This window comes from Phyllopteryx taeniolatus, chromosome 11 (genome assembly GCF_024500385.1).
Source record: "Phyllopteryx taeniolatus isolate TA_2022b chromosome 11, UOR_Ptae_1.2, whole genome shotgun sequence".
Classification (NCBI taxonomy): domain Eukaryota; kingdom Metazoa; phylum Chordata; class Actinopteri; order Syngnathiformes; family Syngnathidae; genus Phyllopteryx; species Phyllopteryx taeniolatus.
Window position 1 is genome coordinate 2427652 of NC_084512.1, and position 25184 is coordinate 2452835.

The 25184-nt window shown below is 44.6% G+C and overlaps 1 protein-coding gene across 4 annotated transcripts in view; it reads left to right on the forward strand.

Annotated features, from left to right (window-relative positions):
• Nucleotides 1–271: 271 nt before the first annotated feature.
• Nucleotides 272–25184, forward strand: part of pla2g4f.1 (phospholipase A2, group IVF, tandem duplicate 1) — a 39373-nt gene continuing 14460 nt past the window's right edge. Inside the window, exons 1-16 of one of the 4 annotated variants that reach the window (XM_061789473.1) lie at nt 272–426; nt 1708–1780; nt 1936–2066; nt 10466–10594; nt 11511–11545; nt 11627–11669; nt 12039–12111; nt 12225–12361; nt 12514–12645; nt 14614–14654; nt 16043–16085; nt 20618–20672; nt 21044–21168; nt 21462–21551; nt 24456–24490; nt 24651–24789. In XM_061789473.1, the coding sequence (XP_061645457.1) occupies nt 370–426; nt 1708–1780; nt 1936–2066; nt 10466–10594; nt 11511–11545; nt 11627–11669; nt 12039–12111; nt 12225–12361; nt 12514–12645; nt 14614–14654; nt 16043–16085; nt 20618–20672; nt 21044–21168; nt 21462–21551; nt 24456–24490; nt 24651–24789 (1338 nt within the window). In that variant the 5' untranslated portion in view covers nt 272–369. The remainder of the gene's footprint in view (nt 427–1707; nt 1781–1935; nt 2067–10465; nt 10595–11510; nt 11546–11626; nt 11670–12038; nt 12112–12224; nt 12362–12513; nt 12646–14613; nt 14655–16042; nt 16086–20617; nt 20673–21043; nt 21169–21461; nt 21552–24455; nt 24491–24650; nt 24790–25184) is intronic. The other 3 variants (XM_061789471.1, XM_061789474.1, XM_061789472.1) reach the window with 3 other exon arrangements.

The window sequence follows — 25184 nt, forward strand, 5'->3', positions numbered from 1 at the left end:
CTTGCATTCTGAAATGGCCAATTATTAGGGTCCGAGCAGCACCCACTGAAAGGTAGCTATTGTAATTGTAATTTTCTTTGTGATTGACCTGTTTAAAAAGCGTAACCAAAGCTCTTGCACACCAGTAGTGGAATGGATAACTAAATTAGGACGTACAATCATGTACAGAGCAGAATTGTATTTTTGGGTGGAAATGTGGCTAAAGTAAAGATTGGGTCAGAGGCCACAATGTGAGCATTGGTATGTCATCACACAGGTATGTGTTGTTTTGCTGCAGGGGGAACGTTTGCTTCATCGTTAGATAATGTTGTGAAGCACATTCCCTGAAAAACCTCATGCCGGTGTTATTTGCAGTCATATAAACTTCATATGCAGGCCTGTGCAGATGTTTCATTGACCTTTGCTGTAATATTCCCAATGGCAATGGTAAGTTCATTAAATAATATTAATGGTGAGGGTACTAATGGCATTTTTACTTGGTTTCAAGTTCATGTCAATGTACAGTAACTATGTTTTGTCAATATTGTCTCTTCTAATGTAATACAACGATTCAGTCATCTTAATTATTTACCCAAATTATATAAAAATTACTTTGTTTTTTGGTCAATAAAGTGAGGCAAATTAATGCTATGTTATGCATATTATTATGGTAAGGTGGATTTAATTCCAAAATTATTATTATTTCTTATTTATTGTGCTCATATTTTTTCTTGAACTAAAATATAATAGTTTGTTTTTTTCTCATACGCAAATACAATTTCTTGAACTGGTATGCAAATACATTACAATGCAAATTTTAACTAATGGTTTACTGACTATCTGTCATATATGTTTTATTGCTATTTAGTACCAACCTACCAACCTACTTCAACAGATTTATGAACAACTCTTGAGAGAAATAAGCTTTTTGATTGCTGTAGGAAATGTTGCTTATTGAATATTTAATTTAATGGGAAATGGGAGCAACAAAAGTATGTGGATTATTGTTGTTATGTATCAAAAGTAGTCACAGATAGTGTCATGTTTTAGGCTTCTATGCAGGTTGAAAATTAATTACTGTTGTTGACTTGATAGAGGAACATAGTATTTAGTTTAATAGAGATAAAGTAGTATCTTGTATGTGTATGTATACGTACGTATGTACGCATGTACGCATGTATGTAGTATCAGTTGAAGTGAGTGTGACACACTTGTCATTACTACACTTGTAGCTTTGACTAATATATATATATATATATATATATATATATATATATATAGACTCTTTCCAAAAAATTTGAATATGATGGAAAAGTTTATTTCCTCTATTTCCATAATTCCATTCAAAAAATTTTACTTTCTGAGATTATAGATTCAGGACTCGCAATTTAAAGTATTTATTTGTTTATTTTTTTCATCATTTTGGCTTCCAGCTCATAAAACCCACAAAATCAGGAATTCTAAAAATTAGAATACTTGTGACGAAATCACCATTTACTTCTCAGTTTTTGTCGAAAAAAAAAAGAAATAAATTAGGGTCACATTAAATCAATGAAAATATGGTACTTTCAAAACGATTTGCTAATTTGGTTTTTGAATGGAATTATGGAAATAAATACACTATTCCTTGATATTAAAATTTTTTGGAAGGGGTCTGTATACACACACACACACACACACACACACACATACTTTCTATATTTTTTTTTCTTTTGCATGATTTTACAGAATGCGGTGGTCTCCTCCTGGACACTGAGTGTCACCGTATTGAGAGCAGAAAACATTCGCTCAACAGACTTTTGTATGTAACTATATCCTTTGAATCTGATTTTATTAATCTGTTTTTGTCTGTTATGTCGCTGACTTTCTAAAAAAAATAATTATGTTCAATTGTCATGAAGTGATAATTTGCATTCGTCCAACTCAAGTATGCTGATAATATATATTACCTTTCAGGGTCTGAGGACGATTGCTATGTCACCCTGACTTTCCCACCTGCAATTGTTTTTAAGACACATACTGTGGCCAACAGCAAAAACCCAGAGTGGAACAAAACCTTTCATTTCAAGCTCTACAGTAATCTACAGGTGTGACAGATTCCAACTACTTGGAACTTCTATGATTGAGTAACTTTTTTGAAATGATATAATCCCCAAGGGGATGCACTCTTTTAATATGCTTCATGTTGTCACTGTCAGGCAGATACCCCTTCTGTCCAAATTTGGTCAATTTCAAAAACAATTTTCACAAATGTATATTATTGGTCAGTCCCCACATGGGTCTGTTATTTATTTATTTATTCATTTTTACGAACGACTGACCGATCAAAAGTGTTGAAAATGGCTTGCCCTCTTTGACAATGCAATGTTAATGGTTCAACAGAAATGCCATTTTTGTGTTTTCATGAAAACTGTTGGTTTTGGAGATGCGAGAATTCCACCAGACACTAGCGATATACAGGACTTTATGTCGCATGTAAACAACACAGACAATCCGTCACATGCAGGTAATGAACCTATCGCAGTTGATTTCGGGCAATCGGCAGACGACACCCTGGACTTGCAGCCAGTCAATCGCAGCCCACATAGAGACAAACATCGATTCCCACTAACATTCACACCGTCACTGAGCGGGAGCTGAACCTGTGCTGCCTGCTCAGAAGTTGACACCATCAATGATGAAAGGATTTAGCCAAGTATTAATTTTCAGATGTAGAACATTTAGCCAAAGGTATAGAAGTATTTTTCCATGATAATTCGGGAAAAATGTTGAAGCAAATCATGCATTTCAATCAATTAGTAGTATATTTCCTATTGTATTTCTCCAATCTATGTTGAAGCATTATCCCTTAGTTTATGTTGTGTGTGTTTATGAACTCCTGAACTTGCACTGAACACAAAGGCAAGACATGTCTTGACGGACATTTCACCTACCAAAAATGTTTTAATTAAGCCAAAGTAGGGAACAAGCTGGGTCACGTTCAAGTATGTGGTGAAGAGGAGCAAAGTACAGTATAGCGCTCGAGGCATCAGACCGGTGGGCACCAGATTACAACAATTTTATATGTTGAAGAAGTGCATTTCATCCGCTTATCCGGGGCACGGGACAACATCCAAACAAGCCCAGACTTCTCTCTTCCCAACCACTTCCTACATCTCTTCGGAGAGGCTACCAAGGAATTCCCAGGCTAACCGGGAGACATAGTCTCACCAATGTGTCGCAGGGTCCTCTCTCAGCGTCCAGGAAGCATCCAAACCAGATTTCCGGGCTACCTCATCTGGCTCCTCTCGATGCGGAAGACAAGCGGCTTTAATCCAAGCTTTCCCGGGTGACTGAGCTTCTCTCTAAGGGAGAGCCCGGACACCCTGTGGAGGAAACTCATTTGAGCCACTTGTATTTGTAATTTGTTTTTTTTACGGTCATGACCCACAGCTTCTGGGAACGTAAAATCGACCTATAAATCAAGGGCTTTGCTGTGCGGCTCAGCGCCTTCTTCACCACAACAGACCGATACACAGTCGGCATCACTGCAGCTGCTGCACTAAGCTTGCGCTTTATTCTTCCCTCACTCGTGAACAAGACCCCAAGGTATTTGAATTCTTACACTTTTGTCATGAGTGGCCACCCTTTTCTGACTGTGGACCATGGCCTCAGATTTGGAGGTACTGATTCTCTCCCCAACCACTGCACACTCGGCTGGAAACTGCTTCAGTGAGAGTCGGAGATTGTGGCTTGATGACGCCAACAGAACCACATCACAAAAAGCAGAAATGCAATCCTGAGGTCACCAAACCAGATCCCCTCAAGAACCTCAAGTGCGCATCGAAATTATGTCCAAAAAGGTTGAGAACAAAATCGGTGAAATAAAATACTGCATATTTAAGCTAAAAATAGTTCACAGCATAAATCTCATTTTTAAATGAAGTCAAGTCAAGTCGAAAACATTACACAGGAGGAGTAAAACTTTAAAGTGAAGTAAAGTTAAATTAAAAACAGTACATGGAATGAATTTGGATTTAAAAGGAAAAGTGAAGTAAATTTTAGATTGTTTACCCCTTGAGGTCACACACCTCTGGACAGAAACATTGACCATTTTGTATTTTATCCTTTTTTTGTATTTACACAGTTACTAAAACACATTGATTTTCAATGTAAACTATACTGTACATGGTCTTCCATATACAGTGTGACCGAAAAGTCAAGATTGAGTAGATACATATTGGCAAATTCCTCATGTTCTAACTTCTCACCGCTTTCATCTTGCTGTCTCTGTTCTTTCTCTCTATCCTCATCTCCTTTTCCTTGTGCTTGCAGCCAAAAAATATAAAAAATACAAAATACAGTAAAACCACTACAAAACAAAGAAACAAAGGCAAACTCATCATTAGATTATGACATAATCTATTGAATGTTTCATTGCTAGATGTACATTCTCTCACCTGCACCTGGGATTCTCCCGGATGACCGAGCTTCTCACCCTATCTCTAAGGAAGAGCCCGGACACCCTGCGGAGGAAACTCATTTCGGCCCCTTGTATCCGGGATCTTGTTCTTTCGGTCACGACCCACCGCTCGTGACCATAGGTGAGGGTAGGAACGTAGATCGACCGGTAAATCAAGAGCTTCGGCATTTGGCTTAGCTTCTTATTTACCACAACGGATCGATACAAAGTCCGCATCACTGCAGACACTGCACCGATCCGAGTGTCGATCTCCCGTTCCATTCTTCCCTCACTCGTGAACCCCAAGATACTTGAACTCCTCCACTTGGGGCAGGATCTCATCCCCGACCTGGAGAGGGCACGCCACCCTTTTCCGGCTGAGGACCATGGTTTCAGATTTGGAGGTGCAGATTCTCATCCCAGCCGCTTCACACTCGGCTGCGAACTGCTCCAGTGAGAGTTGGAGATTACGGCCTGATGAAACCAGCAGAACCACATCATCTGCAAAAAGCAGAGAAACAATACTGAGGCCACCAAACCAGACTCCTCTACGCCTCGGCTGCGCCTTGAAATTCTGTCCATAAAAGTTATGAACAGAATTGGTGCCAAAGGGCAGCCTTGGCAGAGCCCAACACTCACCGGAAACGAGTCCGACTTACTGCCGGATATGCGGACCAAACTCTGACTCCGGTCATACAGGGACCGAACAGCCCATATCAGGGTTTCGGTACCCCATACTCCCGAAGCACCCCCCACATGACCCCGCGAGGAACACGGTGGAATGCCTTCTCCAAGTCCACAAAACACATGTAGACTGGTTGGGCGAACTCCCATCCACCCTCGAGGACCCTGCCGAGCTGGTCCACTGTTCCACGGCCAGGACGAAAACCACACTGCTCCTCCTGAATCTAAGATTCAACTTCCCGACGGACCCTCCTCTCCAGCACCCCTGAATAGACCTTACCAGGGACCTTACACCCTCCGCCCCCCCTTCGTAAAAAGGGGGACCACCACCCCAGTCTGCCAATCCAGAGGCACTTTCCCCGATGTCTATGCGATGTTGCAAAGGCGTGTCAACCAGGACAGCCCCAGAACATCCAGAACCTTTAGGAACTCTGGGCGAATCTCATCCACCCCCGGGGCCTTGCCACCGAGAAGCTTTTCAACCACCTCGCTGACCTCAACCCCAGAGATAGGAGAGCCCGCCTCAGAGAACCCAGACTCTGCTTCCTCATGGGAAGGCGTGTCGGTGGAATTGAGGAGGTCTTCGAAGTATTCTTAACACCGACTTAACACAAAGTCCCGAGTCGAGGTAAGCAGCGCCCCATCCACACTATACACAGTGTTGATGGTGCACTGCTTCCCCCTCCTGAGACGGCGGATGGTGGACCAGAATTTCCTCGAAGCCGTCCGGAAGTCTTTCTCCATGGCCTCACGGAACTCGTCCTACACCAGAGTTTTTGCTTCAGCGACCACAAAAGCTGCATTCCGCTTGGCCACCCGGTACCCATCAGCTGCCTCAGGAGTCCCACAGGCCAAAAGGGCCCGATAGGACTCCTTCTTCAGCTTGACGGCATCCCTCACCGTTGGTGTCCACCAACGGCTTCGGGGACAGGCACCGATCACCTTACAGCCACAGCTCCGGTTGGCCGCCTCAGCCTCCACTCGGAATCGAGGTCCCCTACCTCCCCGGAACATGAGCAACGTTCTGTTGGAGGTGGGAGTTGTAACTCCTTCTGACGGGATTCTGCCAGACGTTCCCAGCAGACCCTCACAATACGTTTGGGCCTGCCACGTCGGACCGGCATCTTCCCCCACCATCAGAGCCAACTCACCACCAGGTGGTGATCAGTTGACAGTTCCACCCCTCTCTTCACCCGAGTGTCCAAGACATGCGGCCCCAAGTCCGATGACACGACCACAAACTCGATCATCGAACTGCGACCTAGGGTGTCCTGGTGCCAAGTGGACGTGTGGACACCCTTATGCTTGAACATGGTGTTCATTATGGACAATCCGTGATGAGCACAGAATTCCAATAACAGAACACCGCTCGGGTTCTGATCGGAGGGGCCGTTCCTCCCAATCACGCCCTTCCGGGTCTCACTGTCATTGCCCATGTGAGCATTGAAGTCCCCCAGCAGAACAATGGAGTCCCCAGCGGGAGCGCTTTCCAGCACCCCCTCCAAGGACTCCAAAAAGGGTGGGTACTCTGGACTGCTGTTTGGTGCATAGGCACAAACAACAGTCAGGACCCGTCCTCCCACCTGGAGGCGGAGGAAGGCTATGCTCTCGTCCACCGGGGTGAACCCCAACGTACAGGCGGCGAGCTGGGGGGGAATAAGTATACCTACACCTGGTCGGCGCCTCTCACCGTGGGCAACTCTATAGTGGAAGAGAGTCTCGAGAGGACTGGTACCAGAGTCCAAGCTGTGTGTGGAGGAGAGTCCGACTACATCTAGTCAGAACTTCTCGACCTCAACCACTAGCTCGGGCTCCTTCTCTGCCAGAGAGGTGACAAAGACTGGCAGATCACTGTAAATTTTACAGTGGATTTAAAAAGACTACATAACCCTATTAAAGTCCATCCATTTTTAAGGTTATATATATATAACGGTGGACGACTGGTTCGCACATCTGCCTCAGATTTCTGAGCACCCGGGTTCAAATCCGGCCTCGCCTGTCTAGAGTTTGCATGTTCACCCCATGCCTGAGTGGGTTTTCTCCGGGTACTCCGGTTTCCTCCCACATCCCCAAAACATGCATGGCAGGTTAGTTGAAGATTCTAAATTGCGCGTAGGTGTGAATGTGAGTGCGAATGATTGTTTGTTTATATGTGCCCTGCAATTGGCTGCCGACCAGTTCAAGGTGTACCTGGCCTCTCGCCCACATTCAGCTCCGATAGGCTACAGCACGCTCGTGACCCTAGTGAGTTAAAAAAAAATAATAAATGGAAAACTTTTTCAGATAAGTAAAAATAGACAACAGAGATAATGTGGTCGCTTACATGTGCACATGCTCTCATAACTAAGGATGTGGCTGTGTTCAGAATTAAACAAACAATCTCATTGAGAACCACTGACAATTGTCATTAGATTAAAAGGTTATGTTTCACAAGCTGTGGTCTCCATTTTAAAAACAGTGCAGACAGCTTCATCACAGATCTGGCACAAGAGATGACATTTTGACTGACACTTCAATAAACACGTTCAGTCGTATGAAAATGATGCAAAGAGATTCAATCCAGCAGACCCACCTGGCATCTTCAAGCGCCAACTCTTTCATTCATGCCCGTAAACATCTTCACACCTTTTTTCATGGTCTGTGTTTTAGTTTAGACTATCTAGTTTTGTTTCATGTTTTCCTGTGTCCCATGTTGTTCTCGTCAACCCGCTACCTTATGTCGACCAATCGGCTCCCTCCAGCCACTCGTGTCTTGTCTAGGTTTTGCTCATTGTCTCGTTAATTTGTTTGTATTTAGTTCCCTGGTTTTTTTTCAGTGGGTGTTGGTTCATTGTCGAATGTCATCTGTCGTTTCTGTAAGTCATGTCATTAGTAATGTCTTGTTTCCTGTTTTGGGTTTACTCAAGGATTTCTTTGTTAGATTTTTCCACCCGCCTCGGTTGCCTGTTTTTGTAAATAAATCATTTTTGTAATTCCTGGTCTCCAGCCTGGCGTCTGTGCCTCCCACAGCACTTGGGTCCTACAAGTTTTAACTTGCTTTCCAATACAGTGAAAGGCCGAACCTGACACCTTTTTTTTTTCTTCTCCATAACTGATCGCTACCAATGCCGCTTCACTTCTTCTGCATTCAGCGGTTGGCATTATATTTTAGGTGCTACTTTCCTCTCTTGAGTGCACACCGCTTCACCTCATTAGTAAATGAGAGCAAGGAAAAAAAAAAAAAGTTTTACGTGCCTATGAACCGAACGAAAACGAAAGGTTTAGACAATTATTATCATAAACCGTTTCACCCTTAGTTATGTTACTTAGCTGTACTAAAACGTTCACAATCACATCATTTTTATTTTTCATCATCCCAACCCGGTCGATGAAACTTAATGTTTGACCAGCTAGCTAAACTATTCAATTAGCTTACCTGTCTTTGTGAGTTTCGTAGGGACGGCTGAAGGTCGTCATCGTTGTCGTTGGGTGTTTAATGGGCGAGTTGCAAACCATGTAGGTTGCCATCCTCTTTTTGAATACTTCATCGACAACACAATCCTTGTTGTCCCCTGTTGTTGCCAGGTTGGCACGAATGACCCACCCCAAATGTTTTTTTGTTTTTTTTAAAAGCTAAACCATTGTAATTAAAATGCAGATTTCCAACGCAAAAAGAGACGACTCGTGACTCAACTCATGTTGTTCAAGTCAAAGTCAAGTCTATCAAGTCTTTCTCAAGTATTTGGCAAGCAAGTCACAAGTCATAAAATTGGCAACTTGACTCGACTCGAGTTGAATGCCCCATCTCTGATACACACACACACACACACACACACACACGAGCACGTATCCATACACGCACAGTTCATCTCACATTGATTTCTGGTTGCCAAACAGTTTGGCGGTGAGAGATGTTTGTGGAGGTATTGTGTCTTTGCCACTGCATCCAAAGTTTCTGTATACACCTCTAATGAGATTGAACATTTTATAACCTGGCTGATATTAACTGATGACTGTAATGCAGAGAAAACAAAGACGATTTAGTTTACTCGTCCAACAGTTTCAAGTTTCAAAAGTTTCCAGCCTAATCTTTCCTCCACATCTTAACCTCCAAAATGGCAGACAAACAAAAAGAGATCACGTGATCGAAATCTATCAATTGGTCTCTGTTTAGGGAAACAAGATACTGCAGTTAAGACTTCCTTGACTCAGCCTATCACAAGACTTGTCTTGAGATAACCTGTAACTTGATTTGACTTGCTTAAGACAAAATTACTTGCTGCAGAATAAAAGGTTACGAATTGTGACTTACTTGAGACTTGCACATCTGTGACTTGATCCCATCTCTACTTCACCCTTATGTTTGAACATAGTGTTCATTATGGACAATCCGTTATGAGCACAGAACTCCAATAACAAAGCCGCATTCGGGTTCAGATCGTGGGGGCCGTTTCTCCCAATCGCGCCCTTCCAGGTCTCACTGTCATGGCCCACGTGAGCGTTGAAGTCCCCCAGCAGAATCAGGGAGTCCCAAGTGGGAAAGCTCTCCATCACCCCCTCCAAGGACTTCATAAGGGGTGGATGCTATGAGCTGCTGTTTGGTGCCATTCCCCCAACTGAAGATGGAGGGAGGCTACGCGCTCTTCCACTGGGGTGAACACCAACGTACAGGAAATTAGTCGAAGTACCTGTACACCTGCTCAGCGTCTCTCACCGGGGGCAAATCCAGAATGAAATTGAGTCCAACCCCTCTTAAGAAGACTGATACAGAAGCCCAAGGTGTGTGTTGAGAAGAGCCCAATTTTATCTAGTCGTATCTTTTGACCTAGCGCACCAGAGAGGTCACATTCCATTTCCCTAGAGCCAGCTTCTGTAGACGGGGATCGGATTGCCAAGCTCCTGCTTTCGGCCACCGTCCAATTCACAATGACCCAGACCCCTTGGCCATCCCACAGGTGGTGAGCCCATGGGAACGGGGACCCACTTTGTCTTTTCGGGCTGTGCCTGACCGGGCCCCATGGGTGCAGGCCGAGCCACCATGCGCTCGACACAAATTCCCACCTCCAGGGCTGGCTCCGGGGGGTCTGGTGACCTGCGACCTTGTGTAAACGAGGTCCAATAAGTTTGTTCTTCACATGAGGTCACTTGAGCCGTGCTTTGTCTGGTCTCTCACCTGGGTGATCCTATGGGGGACATAAAGACCCGATTAGTTCCTAGTATAATTGGGCACACAAACCCCTTCACTACGATAAGGTGACGGAATTACATTTCACTGCATGTAATACATTTATAACTACAGTATGTGTGTGACATGTCTTAAAGTCTTGAATGTTTTACAGTTATAAGCTATAGTCAACTGTTAATATTGTGCTATGTTCCTAGAATACTCTCCAGATACATTTGTATGATGAGGACCCCATGTATGACGATGTGATTCAAAGAATCATGTTTGATATCAGCACTCTCAAAGTGGGGAAGAAGGAAATCAAGGAATTTGCCATCCAACCTCAGGTACAGTAAATGGGCAACAATTATCTATGATGATCGGAATACAAGTAAATATCTTTTAAGAAGTGATTGCAAACTGGATTTAAAACTTTAATTGGATTTCAAGTGGTGTTTCAATGCACTTTTGTTTGTCCGAGTGTGGAAATCTTCAACTTCTCAGTGTTTGGGAAAGCAGCATTAATGACGGTGGCGTGGACCACGTTGTTGTTCTTTTTGTAGAGACCAAATGGGCCATTGCAGCATACTCGTGGACATAATCTGAGGTTTAACAGCCAGACTCTCTCTCTTCTGAAATAGATTTTCCCAAGGTGCTGAGGAGTGTGAGCCATTAGAAGTGTTATCTGTTGACAAGAAAGATTTTCATGATGGCTGAATAATATGGTGGAGTGTTCATGTTCTCCCCATGCTTGCGTGAGGTTTCTCCGGGCACTGCAGCTCCCTGTTCCAAAAATATGCTTCTTAGTTGAATTGATGAGTAAATTGCCCATAGGTGTGAATGATTGTTTGTCTCAATGTGCACTGTGATTGCCTGGCATGCAGTCCAAAGTCAGCTGGGATAGGATCCAGTACCAGTAAGCCATAACCCTAGTGAAGACAAGTGGTATAGGAGAGATGTACTACATCGACATATTAGCAAAATGTTATCTTAAAAACAAAATACAATAATAAACTGATATCCATGTAGCCATCCATTTTCTATACCTCTTATCCTGTTAAAGGTCACGGGGAGCACAGGGAGAACGTGCACAGGCCACACAGGAAGGCCAGAGCTGAGTTTCACCCATAAATCATTGGAAATAATAACAGAAATGAAAAAACACATACATATTGATAGATCGACAGACCAACAGATAGATGGAGAGATAAAGTATGTAAATCACATGAATCTCAAGTATTTCTTTCTTCTTTGTGTTTAAAGGGTAAACTTTGGATATCCTTTGAGCTGCAAGAGAGGTCGTTTTTTTTCTGTTCAATACAAAATTTCATCTGAAAATGAATGGCCTTTTGTAATCCTTTGTGTTTTCTTTTCTTTAGTAATGTGAACGCTGTCAGTCCCCATAAAGATTGTCACTTGGGGGTAAGAGATTGACAAATGTAGTCCAATAAAAAAATATATATAATTCAAACATTATACTCATGGACAAAGTTCTTTGATCACCACCCAGTCAGTCTGGCATTTAAATACATTTGATACATTTTATGGCCTACAGATACGAGGGATCGACAGCAGAATAAAAGTAGATTTTCATGATACAGTATACTCTGTTTATCAATCATGAAGGGGTCTGTTAAAAACAACCCCAGCTAATTATGAGAAGAAACAATATTTTTCTGATGATGATGATGTCTAGTTAGTACCGTAGTACTAGCAACGAATCTAGATCTAAATGGTAGCATGTGTGGCATTTCATTGTCCAGTTTCTTCAAATATATCTTCATTCAACAGAAGGAAGTGGTTTCTTACTGGAGATTAAATGTGACCATCTTAAAAGCCAAAATGAGCTATTCCACGGATTACTGTAAGTACAGCTTTCCCTTCATCTATTTCAAACACTGATTTGTCACTTGGTTATTTTCAAACATCATTTTTTAGTAAGTATGTTTCCCCATCCTCCCTATCCATATGATACAGTTTCAGAGTCAGACTGCTATGTCACTCTTCATCTCCCTACGGCGACTGCAAGTACATTCAACACAAAAACAGTGCACAACAAGTGCAATCCAGAGTGGAATGAAACATTCACCTTCAGAGTCCTCTCCCATCTGAAAGTAAGTCCACAGAAAATCAACAGACATCAGATGAAAGGAGGGGCTGTTTGTGTTTCATTTTAAAAAGGCTGTGTATGGTATACAGGCTTGACATGCAAGCCAGAAAATGACTGCAGAAAATGAAAAGTAAGAATGTACAATTTGCTTCCCAGAATGTTTTAGAAATTAGGCTGCATGACAAAGACCCGATTTCTGAGGATGACCTCATTTCAACCATTCTATTTGACCTCAGCAACCTCACAACTGGGAAGAAAGAAACAATGACATTCACCTTAAATCCAGAGGTAGGAGCAAACGATAGTAACACACTTTTTGGGGGTCTCACTCTCAGACTCATCTCGTACTGGATTGTGAATTTTTTTCCAAGACTGTGATTGGATGTAACCGGGATTCAAGTATTGTGAAATAAGTCTTGATGTGGTGTTAGATTACGTATTGGCTACAACACTAGTTGATATGACCAAAGTTGTCATGCTGCTTGTTCTGACCATGTGGTTGTGGCCAGTTCTAAAAGCTTTTCTACAGTTCTTATTTTGTTGTCAATTTATATCATATCTGGTGAGTATGATGTGTTTTATTTCAAGTTTTTAGCTTTTTGTCATATTATTAGATAAAGAATGATTGTGAACTGCTATTTGTAGAGATTTGGCATCAGAACCACACTCGCACTGTTGCTGCTAAAACAGCCCATTTGACTTGAGCGAGCTTGGTTTATTATAAATGGATCAATAGGGACTGCGATCGTGTCATGGTGAAAGTGTGCAGATTTGCCGAATTAACTGCCTTTGAAAATCTACTGGGCACTGCCGCTAATGCCGGAACAATTACATCATAATTAATTAGCCCGGTAGGCTCGCAACATAGTTGAATGTTGGTAATGGAAGATTAAAAGGGTTTAACGTGAAATGTTTAGGTCACGGTGGACGACTGATCAGCTCATCCGCCTCACAGTTCTGAAGACCTGGGTTCAAATCCGCCCTTGCCTGTGTGTAGTTAGCATGTTCTCCCTGTGCCTGCGTGGCTTTTCTCGGGGCACTCTGGTTTCCTCCCACATCCCCAAAACATGCATGGTAGGTTAACTGAAGACTCTAAATTACCCATAGGTGTGAATGTGAATACGAATGGTTGTTTGTTTCTATGTGCCCTGCGATTGGCTGGCAACCAGTTCAGGGTGTACCCCGCCTCTCGCCCAGAGTCAGCTGGGATAGGCTCCAGCATGCCCGTGATCCTCGTGAGGATAAGCGGCACGGAAAATGAATGAATTAAAGAATATTTTGGTCACCAACCACTGTGGGGCTGGGGCGTTCTGATGGAACTTCCTCCCCATTGATGTACATCTCTAAAGAGGGGGTGGGGAGGGTGGGGGGGGCTGCTGAGCGAAGGCTCATGTCCGAAATGCACCGCCCGCCACTGATATACAGTATATATATTTTCCCATCATACTTAACTATATTTATAATTTCATGTTTCTGTGGCTAGAAAGCAAAATGTCGCCAAAATGCATGGGTGCAGTTAGCGGAAGGGGCAATCGATCAATGCCAACAGCATCTCAAAATATACACACTCTCTCCTATAGTGTCAACCGTTTCCTCTTCTTTGTGGTCATCCGTTTCTTCCTTGACAATCGTGGCATGTTGTTGTGGTTCAATAAAAATCAATACAGTATATTAGTAAAGTATATTGTAGGTGGAGCCTCAAAACCAAACAAAGTGTCGCAGTTTTTCCGTTGCAGTGCGTTGGTTGGCGAAGAATCGCTTTCCTCTTCGGTCACCTTAAGCCACATTGCTTGTTGTGCGGCGGGCCTTAGTGAGGTCAAAGATGTTTTCCGTTCCACGCCTCCATTTCCTTTCCCCCTTTTCAGCCTTAAGTCTGAAAAAAGTCATTTGAGACGATTTTCTCAAACGATAGCTTGCTCTGTGCGTGTAATTTTCACTGAAAATTACTCACACATAGCAAGCTATTGGCGAAGCAAATCTTCTCCAATGACTTTTGTCTCGGCAGCTAGCTCCAGTGTGTGGCAGACTTTAGTTCTGTCCCCTTAGGCCGTCATCCCTCGCCTCCATATAGTCCTCATCACATCAACTGACTACTGACGTGTGCGCCACACAAAAGGGAGTCATTGTCCTTAGGGCTTATGAATTACAATGTCTATATACTGTATATGTATAATATTCTGAAAAATATATATATTACGATTGGCTAAAAAACAAAATGCCTCTAACACGTTTCCATGTTTTGTTTTGTTTTTCTAGACAACTGACCACATTTCAATACAGTTTGAGATGCTCCACAGGTAATTACCAGACAGCGACAATATTGTCACCTGAGCCAACATTCTCTGTCAGGCGGAATTCTCGCATCTCTAAAACCATTACTCAGGAAATCAAAATAACGCCATCTTACTTGGGTTACCAAATACAGAATGGTTAAAGTTAGTATTATACCTTATAGCGCTATCATATTTTGTTGCATATCAAAACAACACCTACCCATACTCATGTTCAATCGCTAATTTATTACTAGGCTTTACACGATCGGGATTTTTGGGGCAGATCACCGATCAGCAAGTTTAAAAAAAACGATAACTGATCACTGATCCGATCACAGGATGGAACAATGTGTCTATTTACATGACTTATTCATTTATTGTGTACACTTGTGTACTGTATACTATCTTCAAGTATTCTCTGGCATTTTTGACAAAAGTTAAACATCACTGACCTCCAGGGGGCATTCAAGGCTTGGCCACTGACATAAGTTTAGGTCAGATCAACATTACAACATGACAGAAATAATGAGTGCTAACTTACTGTTATTAAATTACTTTATTGAAATTAAATTACTAATTAATTAATTACCAGATTGGTGAATTATGACATGAAAGCCGATCGGCCGATCAGCATGAAATGCTAATTATCGGCCGATACAGATCAAACCGATCAGATCGGTGTAAATTGATTAGAATGTTACAGACACGTCAAGAGCCATAAGAGATGCAATTAAAGTAGAAAAAACAAACAAAACAAAAAAACGATGAGATGACTAGACAGTGTAATAGGCAAAATTTAATCTTCACACACGACCATTGCCCCCAAAGTCATTGCCATGGAGCATTCTGCGCCGACCGACCAGGCCAGGTCTTGAGGCAGAACCGCCGAAGGCGTCTAACCTGTGGCATCTTTTCTCTTTAAATGGACTCTTATGCTATCTTAATGAACATTGTACATCTTGCCCTCATAATGAACATTGTACAGCCCCAGACTTTGTGATAAACTCGACATCCACTGCAGCCTGGTCATCCCGGAAGGGGGATCCCCCCCACCAATCTGCGATCCCTTCTGAAGGTTTCTTTTTTCCACAAATGGGGTTTTGAGTTTTTCCTTGCCCGATTGGGTGGTTTAGACTTCTAGGTTTCTGCCAGACAGTGGCGCTATGTTTCAAATCGAATCTACAGACTCCAAGTTTTACCCTTCAACGTAAGCCCCTAGAATAGGGGTGTCAGACTCATTTTTGCTGCGGGCCACATCGTAGTTATGGTTTTCCTCGGAAGGCCGTCATGAGCGTGAACTTGTAGTTTGTAATTTGGGTTTGAAATATTCTCTATCTTTTGTGACAACATTTTTGAGAGACCTTGCATACTACAGCAACTATGTCCTTATTTCTTTTTTTCTTTATTTTTAGTGAGGAACCCTCTTGTGAATATCTCAGTAATGGCATCCTCCTGGTAAGACACATCAAGAGTATCATTTGCATTTATGTAAACAGTACACTTAGTGTCTGAGTCTACCATATTTAAGTCCAAAAGTTGCAAGTAATCATCTTGATCACACATTTACACATTCAATAATACTTACAGTATGTTTTGACTGGGCAATTAATTGAAATTCAATCACAATTTCGATTTTGGATTCTCATGATCATAAAGAAGAAAAACAATTAACCATTGCTATGGTTATGTTTAGAGCTAAGGTTGGGGTTTATGGCAGTTTAGGATGGGTTAAGGTTAGGATTAGGGTGGGTTAGGGTGAGTGGGAAATGTGTTAACGCCGCCACACTTTTGTCATTGACAGTACTTCTTTTCCCTTCTGGAAGCAGAAGGGTGTGTTCTACACGGATGCAATAGCCAATCATAGTGCAGAAGCGTGTCCTGGAGTCAGTAATATTGGAACAGGGCGTGTCCTGCCTAGAAGCTATGAGGGAATCCTAATAACGCGTCAATGGAAGCCCAATTGACGGGATAGCTCAGATTAGCATTGGATCAAGAGAGGGATTTACCTTCTAATAACGAATGTTCACACACAAACGCCGTAGTAACACATACAAACAGGTAATGTAACAATATACACCGTCATATATTCTTCCTAATCTGTGAAAAACAAGTTTCAAAAAGTTGTATTACGACTTTCATCTTCTACTCTTGGCGGCACCGTGCCGACTGGTTAGAGTGTCAGCCTCACAGTTCTGAGGAGCGGGGTTCAATCCCCGGTCCCGCCTGTGTGGAGTTTGCATGTTCTTCCCGTGCCTGCGTGGGTTTTCTCCGGGCACTCCGGTTTCCTCCCACATCCCAAAAACATGCATGAATTGGAGACTCTAAATTGTCCGTAGGTGTGAATGTGAGTGCGAATGGTTGTTTGTTTGTATGTGCCCTGCGATTGGCTGGCAACCAGTTCAGGGTGTACCCCCCCTCCTGCCCGATGATAGCTGGGATAGGCTCCAGCACGCCCGCGACCCTAGTGAGGAGAAGCGGTTCAGAAAATGGATGGATGGATCGATCTTCTAGTCTTGTTTAGCTTGCTGTAAAAATGTACTCCATTTCTGAATCGCACCACACTGCCCCTATGAGGCCAAGGCGCGCACAGCAGGAACAGCAGATACAGTCATTGCTTAGTATAAAATGACACAAACAAATTATTTTCCCCGACTGTCTGACATGAAATCAGACTAAAATTATCCTGTAATAGGTCAATTACGATTACCAACATTATTTATATTTGCTAGTTGCCAGAATATTGAGCGAATGATTTCTTTTTTTTAAAGACAAATATATACCCCTCCTTGAGCCGTCACCTTATCGTGGTGGAGGGGTTTCTGTGTCCCAATGATCCTAGGAGCTAAGTTGTCTGGGGCTTTATGCCCCTGGCAGGGTCACCCATGACAAACAGGTCCAAGGTGAGGGACCAGACAAAGCACGGCTCAAAGACCCCTTATGATGATGACAAACAATGGACTTCGTTTTCCCTTGCCCGGAGGCGGGTCACCGAGGCCCCCCACTGGAGCCAGGCCTGGTGGTGGGGCTCGAAGGCGAGCGCCTGGTGGCCGGGCCTGCACCCATGGGGACCGGCCGGGCACAGCCCGAAAGGGTAACGTGGGTCCCCCTTCCCATGGACTCACCACCTGTGGGAGGGGCCATTGGGGTCGGGTGCAGTGTGAGCTGGGCGGTGGCCGAAGGCGGGGACCTTGGCGATCCGATCCCCGGCTACAGAAGCTGGCTCTAGGGACGTGGAATGTCACCTCTCTGGCAGGGAAGGAGCCCGAGCTGGTGTGTGAGGTCGAGTAGTTCCGACTAGATATAGTCGGACTCACCTCCACACACAGCTTGGGCTCTGGTACCAGTCCTCTCGAGAGGGGTTGGACTCTTTTCCACTCTGGAGTTGCCCACGATGAGAGGCGCTGAGCAGGTGTGGGTATACTTATTGCCCCCCGGATTGGGGCCTGTACGTTGTGGTTCACCCCGGTGGACGAGAGGGTAACCTCCCTCCGTCTTCGGGTGGGGGGGACGGGTCCTGACTGTTGTTTGTGCCTATGCACCAAACAGCAGTTCAGAGTACCCACCATTTTTGGAGTCCTTGGAGGGGGTGCTGGAGACCGTTCCCGCTGGGGACTCCATCGTTCTGCTGGGGGACTTCAATGCTCACGAGGGCAATGACAGTGAGACCTGGAAGGGCGTGATTGGGAGGAACGGCCCCCCCCGATCAGAACCCGAGCGGTGTTCTGTTATTGGACTTCTGTGCTCGTCACGGTTTGTCCATAGCGAACACCATGTTCAAGCATAAGGGTGTCCACACATGCACTTGAAACCAGGACACCCTAGGTCGCAGTTCGACTTTGTGGTCGTGTCATCGGACTTGCGGCCGCATGTCTTGGACACTTGGGTGAAGAGAGGGGGGGAGCTGTCCACTCATCACCACCTGGTGGTGAGTTGGCTCCGGTGAGGCCATGGAGAAAGACTTCCGGACGGCTCCGAGGAAATTCTGGTCCACCATCCGGCATCTCAGGAGGGGGGAGCAGTGCACCATCAACACTGCATATAGTGGGGATGGGGCGCTGGTGACCTCGACTCAGGACGTTGTGAGCCGGTGGGGAGAATACTTCGAAGACCTCCTCAATTCCACCGACACGCCTTCCCATGAGGGAGCAGAGTCTGGATTCTCTGAGGCAGTGCTCTCCTATCTCTGGGGTTGAGGTCACCGAGGTGGTTAAAAAGCTCCTCGGTGGCAAGGCCCCGGGGGTGGATGAGAGCTCCTCGGTGGCAAGGCCCCGGGGGTGGATGAGATTAGCCCGGAATTCATAAAGGCTCTGAATGTTGTGGGGCTGTCCTGGTTTTTAAGAAGGGGGACCACCACCCCTTTTTAAGAAGGGGGACCACCTCAGCCTCCCTGGTAAGGTCTATTCAGCATCCCTGAATAGACCTTACCAGGGAGGCTGAGGTAAGGTCTACAGCATCCCTGAATAGACCTTACCTCAGCCTCCCTGGTAAGGTCTATTCAGGGATGCTGTAGAGGAGGGTCCGTCGGGAAGTCGAATCTCAGATTCAGCAGGAGCAGTGTGGTTTTCGTCCTGTCCGTGGAACAGTGGACCAGCTCTACACCCTCGGCAGGGTCCTGGAGAGTGCATTGGAGTTCACCCAACCAGTCTACATGTGTTTTGTGGACTTGAAGAAGGCATTCGACCGTGTCCCTCGGGGAGTCCTGTGGAGTTTGGTCCGCATATCCGGCAGTAAGTCGGACTCGTTCCCGGTGAGGGTTGGACTCCACCAAGGCTGCCCTTTGTCACCGATTCTGTTCATAACTTTTATGGACAGAATTTCTAGGTGCAGCCGAGGCGTAGAGGGGGTCCGGCTTGGTGGCCTCAGTCTTGCATATCTGCTTTTTGCAGATGATGTGGTTCTGTTGGCTTCATCAAGCCGTAACCTCCAACTCTCACAGCCGAGTGTGAAGCGGCTGGGATGAGAATCAGCACCTCCAAATCTGAGACCATGGTCCTCAGTCGGAAAAGGGTGGCATGCCCACTCCAGGTCGGGGATGAGATCCTGCCCCAAGTGGAGTAGTTCAAGAATCTTGGGGTCTTGTTCACGAGTGAGGGAAGAATGGAACGGGAGATCGACAGGCGGATCGGTGCAGCGTCTGCAGTGATGCGGACTTTGTATCGATCTGTTGTGGTAGAGAAGGAGCTAAGCCGATTTACCGGTCGATCTACGTTCCTACCCTCACCTATGGTCACGAGCTGTGGGTCGTGACCGAAAGAACAAGATCCCGGATACAAGCGGCCAAAATGAGTTTCCTCCGCAGGGTGTCCGGGCTCTCCCTTAGAGATAGGGTGAGAAGCTCGGTCATCAGGGAGGATCTCAGAGTAGAGTTGCTCCTCCTCCACATCGAGAGGAGCCAGATGAGGTGGCTGGGGCATCTGATTCGGATGCCTCCCGGACGGGTCCCTGGTGAGGTGTTCCGGGCACGTCCCACCGGGAGGGGACCCCGTGGACGACCCAGGACACACTGGAGAGACTACGTCCTTCGGCTGGCCTGGGAACGCCTCGGGATCCCCCCGGAAGAGCTGGATGAAGTGGCTGGGGAGAGGGAAGTCTGGGCGTCCCTGCTCAAGCTACTGCCCCGGCGACTCGACCCCGGTTAAGCGGTAGAATATGGATGGATGGATGGACAAATATATATTATAGACAATAGAGTCACCCAAGTAGTGCCAATGTTTTGTTTTTAGCTATGGCTGTATTTGTTCTCATTTATTGTTTCTTATTTCTATTTTTTAAGATGCTATTATATTACTTGTTACTAATTTATTTTCTTGCTGGTTTTTTCCGCAATATTTAAAGTTGAGTTTTGGCAGTTAAATAAATACTGTTTCGAAATCAATCAATAATCGTGTTTATTTATTGTGATTTCAATAGCAGTCAAATAATCGTGATTATTATTTTTTTCCATAATTGCCCAGCCCTATAGTATGTCTAATATGTCTTTCCTTTAGGCTGCTCCGTTCTCTGCTTTGGACATCAATGTTGACAAGCTACTAAACAATTCTGGTATTGTATGTTATGAGAGTGGAATGTAAAATTCTGTTTTTGTTCACCAGGATGTCAGACTTTGTCAGTGTTGTGCCTGAACAAGTTCAATGAACGAAAGTTCGTAGAAAATAGTTCATATTCTCATTTCTGCCTGATGAACGTTATTGAGAACGATCAATCAGATTTTTCAATATGTATTGAAGCTTCACCGATATTAAGAACGGTTTTGATATACACCGATCAGTACAGTTATTAATAATCCACACACTGCTGGATGCTAACAATGGTGACAATGTTTAAAATTGTAGAAAAATAGCAAACTATGGCAATTGGTGCGGCAATGTCATTAATCATAAGTCAATCAATATTTGTCTATATGCTCGCCATAGATTTTCTGGGTAAAGTGATGAAGCTTCGGGGCGCCTGTCCTGAGAAACAGACTTTATTGGCTGATGAAATCACCACGTTGCGTTTCTACATCAACAGAGACTTGGAGACTGAACTCGGAGTCTCAGTGAGTTTTGGTCAATGAAGTTAACTCTGTGGGTCTGGTTTATTTGTGTTTGTGTACAACTTCTCCACGATGAGTAGGTTTACTTCGAAAGATCATCCCATTTAATTTTGTGAGAAGAAAATCTGTATTATATATGTAAAATTTATTATTTATTATTTTCTTATCACACTGAACAAGTGTATAGTCATTATTATGCTTCTATTGGTTCTAGACTGTCGTGTGTTGCTTGAAAAAAAAAATCTGATTAAAGTGATAGGGTTAAGCTCCACTGTACCTATTTTCATGTCTTTCAGTCCTCTGCTGATGATATCAACTTGAATTCTACAAGGCTTCAACCACTACCACCTGAACACAAAAGGAAAGTTTCCGTTGTCATTGATAAGGTAATATTATTTGTGTATTGCACAAAGACAACACTAGGTATGATTGTCCTCACAAAATACTGTAGATAGAGTGGAACCTCAGTTTATGAATGACCTTGTTTATGAACAATTTGGGTTATGCACTAAATTTTTCAAATAAACAAGCAGAACAATACTGTAAGTCATTACATAGATATTGTCACATATTGTCAAGTTAAACAAAAAAAAAACAACACAAAACAAAACAAAATGACCCCTTCCCTTCCCTGCCGCTCCCTTATCGTGGTGCAGGGTTTGTGTGTGCCGGTGATCCTAGGAGCTAAGTTGTCTGGTGATTTACGCCCCTGGTAGGGTCACCCATGGCAAACAGATCCCTCAGGTCCAGGTGAGGGATCCAACAAAGTACGGCTCAGAGATCCCTGATGGTGAAAAATATAAATGGACCCCACCCCCCCTCCGTCTCTGGAGCCAGGCCTGGAGGTGTGGCTTGAAGGCGAGTGCCTTGGCGAGTGCCTGCCGGGTACAACCTGAAGAGCCAACGTGGGTCCCCCTTACCGTGGGCTCACCTCCTATAGGAGGGGCCAAGGGAGTCGGGTGTGTATGAGCTAGGTAGCGGCCGAAGGCGGTCCGATCCCCGGCAACAGAAGCTGGCTCTAGGGATGTGGAATGTCACATCTCTGGCAGAGAAGGAGCCTAAGCTGGTGTTCGAGGTTGAGAAGTTCTGACTCGATATAGTAAGGCTCACCTCCACACACAGCTTGGGCTCTGGTACCAGTCCTCTTGAGAGGGGTTGGACTCCCTTCCACTCTGGAGTTGCCCACGGCGACAGGCGCCGAGCAGGTGTAAGCATACTTATTGCCTGTACGTTGGGGTTCACCCTAGTGGATGAGAGGGTAGCTCTCTCCGCCATTTGGGTGCGGGGACCAGTCCTGATTGTTGTTTGCGCGTATGCACCAAACAGCAGTTCAGAGTACCCACCTTTTTTGGAGTCCTTGGACGAGGTCTTGAAGAGTGCTCCCGTTGGGTACTCCCTTCTGTTGGGTGATATCAATGCTCACGTGGACTATGACAGTGAGACCTGGAAGGGCATGATTAGGAGGAATGGCTCCCCCGATCAGAACCTGAACAGTGTGCATTTATTGGACCTCTGTGCCCGTCACGGATTGTCCATTCTGAGGTGGTTTCTCTATCGTTAGGTAGGTTTCAGGTCCCCAAGGTGGTTAAAAAGCTCCTCGGTGGCAGGGCTACCAGGGGTTGATAAAAGCATCCCAGAGTTCCTGAAGGCTCTAGATGTTGTGGGGGTGTCCTGGTTGACACACCTCTGCAACATCGTGTGGACATCAGGGACAGTGCCTCTGGATTGGCAGACCGGGGTCATGGTCCCCCTTTTTAAGAAGGGGGACTGGAGGGTGTGATCCAACTAGAGGGGGATCACACTCCTCAACCTCCCTGGTAAGGTCTACTCAGGGGTTCTGAAGAGTAGCGTTCATAACGAAGTCGAATCTCAGATTCAGGATGAGCAGTATGGTTTTCGACCTGGCCGTGGAACATTGAGTAAGTTGGATTGGTTTCCGGTGAGAGTTGAACTCCACCAATGCTGCACTTTGTCAACAATTCTGTTTATTAACTTTCTGGACAGAATTTCTAGGCACAGCCGAGGTGTTGAGGAGGTCCGGTTTTGTGACTTCAGTATTATGTCCCTGCTTTTTGCAGATGATGTGGTTCTAATGGCTTCATTAAGATGTGAGCTTCAGCTCTCACTGGAGTGATTCGCAGCTGAGTGTGAACCGGCTGGGATGAAAATCAGCTCCTCCAAATGTGAAAGCATGGTCCACAGTCGGAAAAGGATGGTGTGCCCTCTCTGGGTCGGTTAAAAGATTTTGCCTTAAGTGGAGAAGTTGAAGTATCTCGTGGTCTTGTTCACGATTGAGGGAAGACTGGAGCAGGAGATCAACAGGAGGATTGGTGCAGTGTCTGCAGTAATGCAGACCCTGTATCAGTCTGCCATGGTGAAGAAGGAGTTTAGTCGAAAGCTCTTGTACTATCGGTCGAGCTACGTTCCAACCCTCACCTATTGTCAGAACAAGATCGTGGATACAAGCGGCTGAAATGAGTTTCCTTCGCAGGGTGTCCGGGCTCTCCCTTAGACGTAGGGTGAGAAGCTCGGTCATCCAAGAAGGGCTCAGAATCGAGCCGCTAATCTTCCACATCGAGAGAAGCCAGATGAGGTGACTCAGGCATCTGGTTAGGATACCCCTTGGACGCCTCCCTGGTGAGGTGTTCAGGACAGGTCCCAGCGGGAGGAGACCAGAGGGATGACCCAGGACATGCTGGAGAGACTGTATCTCTGGGCTGGCATAGGAATGCCTCGGGATTCCCCCAGAAGAGGTGGACGAAGTGGCTGGGTATGGGGAAGTCTGGGGTTCGCTGCTTAAGCTGCTGCCTCTGTGACTCGACCTCGAATAAGCAGAAGTAAATGGATGTCTGGGTGAGTGCAAAAAGAATTGGAGAATTAATGAATACTGTATCGTTGATGAAAAAGCCATAGAATATATGGTCTGCATTGAGACAGCAGTAGTACAGATCCTCGTGTAAATGATCGATTCCTCCAATACCAGATGTTAAAATTCTAAAATCGATTTTCAAATCAAAATAGGTGCAATAGATGAATAGATGAATAGATGGATATTTAGATAAATAGATAGATAATGCACTCTTCACACTGAGCATATACTGTATACAACTTTCTAAATCTACACTTCCCTCACTAATTCCTTTGAACAATTGCATCGATGTGCTGCCTTTTATGCTAACTATAGTACAAACAAAAAATCTCACCAAAATCCTACTCAGTCTTCTGATTTTTAATTTTAATCCTGATTATCCAAGTTATAAAGCTGACTAATGGGTTTTTCCTTGTCACAGGACACAGTGGACTTAAATGTTGAGACACATGAATGGTAAATATCCTCCTTTTCAATGTTATGCTCAAAATACAAGCTTCAGTTTTGTTGTACCTCTTATGACAAAAAGTATTTTCATGTGCGCCTTATCTACAAGATCCTGTGAAAATCCAAATGTTTACTTCAGCTATTCTGTTATTGCCTTGAAAATCCGCAGCAACGACAACTGTATTGCAGTTCGTTTGGATTTTGACATTCCACAACAAGAGAAAGAGTATTTGAAGAAGAGAAAGCTCATTGTGGGGCAGAAAATGCAACAGCTCTTTGGCCTAGATTCTCCACCATCACCAGATCAGGTGCAGAACAACTACATTATGATGCTATATCAACAAGCTACATGTATACATTCTTGGCTGTGGGGCGCAATTTTCAACATTGTTAAAAGAGTGATTGCAGCACTTTTCAAAAACAGTATGATGGCCAGTGTGCTAAACTGAGGTCTTTAAACAGGATACTCTCCTTAAGAATTGGTGAGCAAAACATTTTGGATGACAAGTATGTAAACTTGAACTGTCACCATATTGTGGAGGAGGGGATGGTTCCAGGAGCTAAGTTGTTGGTGGCTTTATGCATTGGTATGCAGTGCAAAGTGTTCCGGCTATACGTGGTTGGGATTGCCTTAACCCATGAGTTGGGTTTCAGTACCAGTCCTATTGAGAAGGGTTGGACTCCACTCTGGATTTTCCACCGG